Source organism: Zingiber officinale, chromosome 1B (genome assembly GCF_018446385.1).
Source record: "Zingiber officinale cultivar Zhangliang chromosome 1B, Zo_v1.1, whole genome shotgun sequence".
Lineage (NCBI taxonomy): Eukaryota > Viridiplantae > Streptophyta > Magnoliopsida > Zingiberales > Zingiberaceae > Zingiber > Zingiber officinale.
In genome coordinates this window covers 155,487,558-155,495,940 of record NC_055986.1, presented here as the reverse complement: position 1 = coordinate 155,495,940, position 8,383 = coordinate 155,487,558, and the positions used below count along the sequence as shown (strand labels likewise).

The 8,383-nt window shown below is 35.1% G+C and overlaps 1 protein-coding gene across 2 annotated transcripts; it reads right to left on the bottom strand.

Annotated features, from left to right (window-relative positions):
* Positions 1-1,079: 1,079 nt before the first annotated feature.
* On the bottom strand, positions 1,080-7,636 carry LOC121985739 (phosphoglucan phosphatase DSP4, amyloplastic-like). 2 transcript variants are annotated; one of them, XM_042539358.1, is made up of 13 exons: positions 7,432-7,636; positions 7,293-7,337; positions 6,555-6,645; positions 6,366-6,442; positions 6,215-6,291; positions 5,635-5,715; positions 5,234-5,366; positions 3,298-3,357; positions 2,935-2,997; positions 2,551-2,646; positions 1,868-1,927; positions 1,509-1,616; positions 1,080-1,424 (listed from the first exon to the last, which is right to left on the bottom strand). In XM_042539358.1, exons 1-13 carry the CDS (start codon positions 7,537-7,539, stop codon positions 1,299-1,301), a joined length of 1,125 nt encoding a protein of 374 aa, XP_042395292.1. In that variant the 5' UTR covers positions 7,540-7,636; the 3' UTR covers positions 1,080-1,298. The 2 variants fall into 2 exon arrangements, with proteins under 2 accessions (XP_042395292.1, XP_042395298.1); XM_042539364.1 differs by lacking the exon at positions 2,935-2,997.
* Between the last annotated feature and the right edge of the window lie 747 nt (positions 7,637-8,383).

The following is an 8,383-nucleotide window of genomic DNA, read 5'->3' as shown; positions in this document are numbered from 1 at the left end:
ATCTGTCTCTATTCAGTCACTAAGCTCGTCTAGCAACGGAAAAGTTCATCTCTAACGCTGTATTGTTTTATAATGTATGTTTTCAACTCTAATCAATTAAAAAATAATAATAATAATAAAATAATGATAATAAGAGAGACTGGCAGGCCGTCATAAAATTATTTTCATCTGATATCTTAGTGTGCTTTGCCTTGAATTTGATAATGATGAATCTTGATCTTTCTTTTTCTCATCCTAATTAGATGTTGATTCTCCCAACTTGTTGGTTTTTGTATGAAATATTGTCTAATCCTATCTTAAATTTTGATGAGGTTCACAGGTAGAACTTTCATACAAAGATTAGAGTGTAGAAAGAGAATATCTCCTTAACAGCATATGTTTGTCATGTCACTCTTATGTTAATTAAACAATCTCTGAGGGTGTCAGCCATTGAGTACGAGTACCATGACTTGCCACTCTTTAGAATGTAACAATCCTAATTTATCGGTCAATGTAGTTAATATTGATTTTGTGTTTGTATATTGTAAATGCTTAAGAGAGTCGAATCTTCATGTTTAATGCACATAGTAGTTAGTGCAAGTAGAATTTAGCTTTTGTAGATAATCTCCCTCGCCAAGCAGAATTTCATCCATCTTTTTGCAGATGTTTATATTTGCCCTTGCCACAATGCCCTATCCACTCCAATCCTTTGCTTGACCACCGATCATCCTCTTAGAATTCTAGCTACTTAGCTCGAGAAGTCTGGTTCCACACAAGATTCCGCACCTATCCATGACATTAGTTTGTTATACTTCCACATTTGTATGCGCTGTTTGTTTTTGTTTGCTTCAACATTGGATTATCCGATGCATTATGATCGCTGTAGTTTGGATAACATATTTAGAGCGTGATGTTTAAATCTGAATACTTTGCTTGAGGATTGTTTCACCACTCAATACATTTTTCACTTCAATTAGACAAAAATGCTACTGGAAGAATTTATTGTGTTAACATTCAGCAATGAAAATAATTCATTGCCAATGGAGATAAATGGCAATGAAGAAAGCAAATAGATGATTGGAATTAATGGACCAACAACCAGATCAAGTGAAACAATTTATTGTGCTTCTATTGAGAAAAAGTCTGCAAAATTGATGTGTCTTCAAACCTATACAACTGTTTATGTCTATGTATCTTGGTGCCACTGATACTCCAATGCACAGTAGTGAATCTGTGCCTGGTATATTGGCAAATTTGCATTGGTGAGACCTGAAGGGAAAGTAAAATTCTTATCCAGAAAAAGAAGAATGAATTGGTGGCTAGTCGTTTAAGGATTCAAATAAGTCTCTGATCATCTGTCTTTCCTCCTTTTTAAGGTCAGGGTCTTTGTTTTCTAAACGGTTGCTTAGATCCATTGCCTCAGTACTCATGTCCCTTTTGACAATCTGCAGTCCAAAGAGAGAACACCATCCAATCAATTAATTTTTGAATGCAGAGACCATGGAAGAATTCAGAATGGAATATCTTACTTCAACATAGTTGTTTACATGACCGTCACTATTTGGAAAAGTCATCAACTCATTTTCATTGCACATCCATTGACCATCAATTATATACTTGTACTCGTAGTGTCCCTCCTATCAAAAATTCAAATCAACATATGTTGTTCAGAAGATGGTTCTAATTATATAACCTACCACACATTCTACTCAGTTTGGCTCAACCAAGAAACCAATTCAATATATCAAAATAAAATTTTTTGCAATCTCAACTAGAAAACAATCAAGAAACCCAACATGAAGGCATAACTAAAGAAAAACATACTATTAAAAAGGTTCTCATTAAGGAAATTTTAATAAGTTCAACTAGAGGAACTAAGAATACTCACATTTAATTCCTTCTCAAGAATCCACACCCCTTGTTCCTCGTTGAACTTCAGAGGAATTTTCTGAAAAAGTAAGAATACATGATTCATTAGTCAAATAAATCTTTTAATGATACATAATTTTAAAAGGAATTTTTAAATGATATATATATAAGAACATATTCTTTTGAATTTCAAAGGAATTCCATCACTAGTAATTATGTTAGACTATAGTTTCCTCAGTCGCTTGCACATTCAGACCTAGTCAATAACATTTTTTAAATAGTGTAGCATGGAAATTATTATACTTAATTTGAAGTATGGAAATCATCATATCCAATTTGTTCAAATATTGCAGCATCGAGAGCTAGGGTCAGCATGTAGGGAAAAAAGTTTTAATTGATTGAAAACTAGAGGAAATGTTGGAAAAGAAATATGGTAAAGAAAATGAGTAAGCTTTATGTATTGCTACTCAAACATACCTGCGAATAAGTTCTGCAAAAATATTATTTTAATTAAGAAAGGACAAAAGAAAGCAAAATGGTTAACAACTATTAACTGTTACATGACTCTGAAAGTAAGTACAGATATGCTGCAAACTTTAATTACGTGGTGACTATATATAATTTATCATTTCAAATGCAAATCAACAGAAGTCAAGATTATAGTTGCAAATTATTTTATTAAAATCATAGTAAATAACACACCTGCCCCCATCCAACATCAAGTCCAGAAATCTCTACTGAGGAACATCCACCACCTTTCCACATAAGAGTGACAGAGCTCTTAGATAGTCCTGTAAGCTACAAACACAATGCATGTTTGTTTAAATGACAACTATAAGAATAAGAGAGTTAAAGCAAAATCTATGGTCTAATTTAATTTACCGAGTATTAACAAGTAGTAAATCTTCATGTTTAAGAAAAGGGATTTGTTAATATGAAACAAAAATAATCAATTACGACAACATATGCATCTGATGATAAAACACCTAAGCACTCAATTTATATAGGAAACAAAAGTCATTAAGCTCTTCATAGAATAGATAAAATGAATTAAGCTAACTGGTTTTAGAAAGAGATTCCACTAACCATATCAATTGTTGCACTTTTTATTGCATCCAACTTTTGGATTGGGAAGCATACTCGCCGACTCTGAGATAAAAAATTAAAGAAAAAGAAGACCAAGTGAAACAATGCTGCGGTCTTGTTTAGAAAGAGTCAAATATTTTCATAAATGTTTCCAAAATTGCAACAGAGTGCCTAAACTTTGTTATGTTTCTAATTGATGCGAAGCTGGGTTCTTGTCAAGGTTTCATCACTTTTGTTTACATTCGTATTTAAGCACCAAATGATCTTATTTTTAAGTTTTAAGCATAACAAAAAGATTGTTATATTATATCAAGGCACCAGCTCAAGCTTGACAAAATAGCATGCTGAATATTATTATAGTACCTGCAGTAGTTGGTGACCTTCATTTAGCTTATAGCCCTCAATCCAAAACATATATGCCAACTACAGATTAATAAACATAAAGAAAAATTACAACGAATTTACACATGACATAAATCTATTTTAATAACAAAAGCTGCAATTAAAGGTTAGCTTTTAAGAGTTAAGCTTTCAATTATTAATAAAAAGAATATTGTATAGCTACACACTTCCTAAAGGGAAAAATTCTCAAACATACAATAGGGTACAATTCATATGTAAAGACTAATAGTAGCTCAGAAGTTCCTTATTTGGTAATCGTAACAAACTCACATACCTACCAAGGTACAAACAATAAAATTTCTTAATCCAATTTATGAGAAAATGTACACCAAATATTATCATATGTTTTAATAACCATAAAGATGTATTGTAAGTTAGACAAAATGTGAGACCCTTCAAGTAGGAAGCTATGGCAGTGTGAATGCTTCAATGACAGAAAGCACAACTGATCCAGTAGTGCTGTTTACAATATTCTCACCATCATCTTCATTATGATCAAGCCACATTTGTCACATAGATTGAGATGGTATTGCCGTGTTGTGAGAATACTAATAAACTTTATAGCTAGAAAAATTTAGGGGGCGTTTGGTTTAGGGGAATAGGAGTGGGGAATGGGAATAGGAATCATTGATTGCCATTGTTAATGTTTGGATTATAGGAATAGGAATACAAATAAGGGAATGAATCCTTGAAATTGGGTAATAACTCATTCTCATGTACCTCCCCTTCAATGAGCCATTATCCTATTTTCATCAATCAAAATATTCCCTTATTCCAAAAATACCCTTGACCTAAAACTAAAATTTTCTCCCTTAATATCAAATATCAAAATATATTTATTTATTTTTTCTTTCATATCACTTCTCTCTCCTTATCCTCTCTCATCATATTTTCTCTCTCATCATTTTATCACACACTTTTTCTCTCCTTAATCTCTCCTATCACACTCTCTTTCCTCTTTTTTTCTCATTACACTTTCTCTCTCATCATACTTTCTCTCTCCTCAATCTCTTCCATCGCACTCTCTTCCTTCTTTTTTTTCTCATCATACTTTCTCTCTCCTCAATCATCTCTCTCATCACCCTCTTTTCTCTTTTTTTCTCATCACACTTTCGCTCTCATCACACTTTCTCTCTCCTCAATCTCTTTTGTCATACTCCCTCCTTTTTTTCCTCAACACACTTTCTCTCTCATCATACTTTCTCTCTCCTCAATCTCTCTCATCACACTCACTATTCTCTTTTTTTCTCATCACACTTTCTCTCTCACCATACTTTCTCTCTCATCACACTCTGTCTCCTCATTTTTCCTCATTACATTTTCTCTCTCTTCATCCTCTCTCATCATACTTTCTCTCTCATCTTCTCTCGTCATGCTCTCTCCTATCACACTCTCTTTTCTCATTTTCTCTCATCACACTTTCTCTCTCTTCATTCTTTCTCATCACACTTTCTCTCTCATCGTACTTTCTCTCTCATCATTCTCTTTCATCATATTTTTCTCTCACATTCATCTTTCTCTCACATCTATTTCTTTCTCTTATTTTCCTTTAAGGGTAAAAAAGGAAATTTTGATTTATTCCGATAGAAAATATGCAACTAACCAAACATTGCTTTAAAGAGTGATATTCATGCTCATACTCATTCTCATTCCACTATACAATTCTCATTCCGATACATATTCCTAGGATAGAACCAAACGCCCCCTTAATATATTAGATTGGAAGGATAGAGGTAGAAAGAACAAAGAAAAACAATGGCCAATGAAATAAAAAACAATGGTGCAAGGGATACTGGTATAGTTTTTTTGTAGAGCTCACTGGTATATGAGCTAACTTATGCTTATGAAAAACAAAGTATGAATGATAAGATGAGATGTGCACAGATTAGTCTACTACCATGACAGAAGGTGCTCTTCCAAGCCCAGCTGTACAATGAACATAAGTTACTCCACGGTTGCGCTTAATAGAATTGTATAATTTGCTAACAACTGCAGGAAGTCTGATCCTCAGGTCAAATGCATCAAAATCCCTACAACATCACCAATAATAGAATAATATACGGGAATAATTTATACAAATTTCCAACTATGAATACTTCTTGGTTATTACTTAGTTTTAGTACTAATCAAAATCCAGGAATGAAAAGTAGGAACCTGTTGTGCAAAAAACAATAGTCCTTATGCAGGTGATAAATGACAGATTTACAATATGGTTGTTAATTTAAGCAATATATTGTTGATGATATACATCATATAAGTTTGATCTATGAATTCATCAATAACAATTTCCTAACTCACCTAATTTCAGCCCGAATATGCTCAATATCACCACATTTGAAGGCATATTCACGGATGGCACTAATATCCACCCCAAAATATCTGTGTATATGAATGAAAGAAACAAGCCATATAGGCAAATCTTTCTGACAGCATTAAAGGAAAGTATATGAATGACCTTAATAAAAAAATTTCAATCACTATTACTGAGTCCAAGAAATAAAACGGTAATAATAAATCAGGTCTTCTTCATAAGATGTGTATATTCAGTTTTACCTTCTCACCGTGACAGGTGGATTAATAAGGGATTCATAACACTAGATGTTTCCATGTTGAATTCAAATTGCCTTGTTCAACGATCACAAGTAAACTCCACTTTATAGAACATGCAAGATGGAAGCATGCTTCAACTTTTCTTCTATCAAAGATTTTAAGATACATATGAGGAGCTGCAATCGCTCATTGCAATTTCAAGAAACACCCATTTTTCAAGAATTTCCTAAATGCACTCCCTCACAAGTAAAACTAGTCCATTAAAATGATGTATAGGTTAATTTTGAGAAAAAAAACTATCACCACTAATAAAGAACAATCAGGATACTCAAGATCTGGGTTTTGCTGCAAGCAGAAGATAGTTCTCACTCCAATTTTGCGAAGTTTATCGACGTCTAGTGGAGTCTGAATTGAAACAAACTTCGATCAAAGATCAAATAAATATTATTATTTATTCAAGATACGAACCAGAAGAGAACCTGTAGACAAGAACCAATTATCATGCTAGGGTATATGAAATTATAGTTCATTCCAAGCTCATGCCTATAGGTCATCACTGAACGCATTTGCACAAGAGAAACCCTTTAAATAGTAAACTAGAACAAATATTCACCTAAAATAAATTGAAAATAGATCATTATCCAACATAACAAAGTTGAAAAGATTACCGGAACCCATTGCTTTTGACATGTCATTGCTATATATGTCAGACTTTTCAGCATCAGCATTATCCATATTTGAACCAGAGTTATGAGTGAACTGGAAAATGATGGAATTAAGGAGTGCAATCAGCACCATTCTAAAACAACACTACCATGAAAACTCAGAGGAACCGGTTGAACAAAGGTGCATCGATCGGACTCTTAATGCCAAATGATTCAAAATTTGATTCAGTTCAGCCTTAGGGAATGACTTCCTCATTTTAAAGGGAAAGATTTTTTTAACATACAAATTAAATCTATCCTTGCGAAATGTTTTTCATTAACAAAAGATTTCACAGTCCATGCGCTAAAGAACGCATCAAAGATTTTCTTACGGATTGTAATAGAAGGAAAGCAATGATATAGGATAATAAGACGTAATTAGAGAACAATGTATGAATGAAAAGAAAAAGACAGACAAAAGAAAATTTAGCATTGTTTATTCCCTCATCACCCATCATCAAATTAACCAACATTAGATTTGTCCGAGAGTTCTATCAATAATACCTTCAATACCAACTCACACTCCTAAATCAAATCCCGACTACTCAGTCCCCCGATCACCAACCAAAACACAAATAAGCGAAAAGTCTCAACGAAATGAAACATACTGAAACTCAACAACTAGTGGGAGATGCTCAACGGTTCTCTCGAAAAAACTAAGTAGGACAAAATTGACAGAAGAAAAGAAGGGTTCCCACTCACATTCATGGCGATGTTTCCTCGACGATGATGACTTCGCATCATCCCCTAAACAAAGAAACGGAAGGCAAGAAACTAAATCCGGAGAAATTCGTGTCAAACGAAGGCCAACAAAGAAAATCAAATCCACAGCAGAAGTCACCAGATTTAAGGTCCGAGGTGCAGAAGTCACCAGATTTGAGATCCAAGGTGTTCTCGAACGGCTTTCGAAGGCGGGTAAAGGCGGAGTTGAGCATCGGAGAGTGTTCATGACTGGTGTGGTGCGACAAACGACCAAAAAGTATAGAAGAAGAAAGAGTCAAGAAAAGGGAGATAAACTAAGCGGATATTTGATCCGCATTAATAGGGCAGATTATATACGCCGCACCACTGCCCCTCCGCCCTCCAGAGCGGCCTCGTCAAGTACCAGGTGTTGGAAAAAATTGAATGAAAACGCGACGTGTGGGTTGTAGTCCCACAACGATTACAAGCAAGGCTTTCCGACTGATTCGGAACGAAGGGGGTTGAAAATCTAGGGCCCGGACGACATCAACCCGAGGGGTAGTTTTGTGAACCCCATTATTTGTTATATCAGTCAAACAACTTGTTGGCCAGCATATAAGATATGAAAAATTGCCAGCTTGCTTACACGCCACGTGGCACATTTGCTTATGCCACATGGCAAACAAGGCCACATGGTAAACAAGCTTACAAGCCAAGTGGCTTGCATGCAAGCCACAACGTGGCTTGCTTGCAACCACCAGCAAGCCACGCTTGCTGGCCAATGAAAGCCAACAGCAAGCCACGTTGTGGCTTGCTGGCAAGCATGCAAGCCACAACGTGGCTTGCTGTGCTTGTAAGCCAAGCTTGCACAAGGTCTATATAAGACCTTGAGCACAGAAACGAAGGAGAGCACAAGAAACAGCTTCAGTGAGTTTCGTGTGGAAAACTAAGCTTTGTGTGCACGTGCTTCCCTTCCACTTTGAATCCCCATGTTTCTTTCCCTTCTGTTGTGCACTTCTTTTGCTCAACAGAAATAGTGATAGTTTTCGGAGCTAGTTCAGATCGTCACGACAACCAGTGCTCGGTTGTACTCGTGATCCTGCCGTTTTATC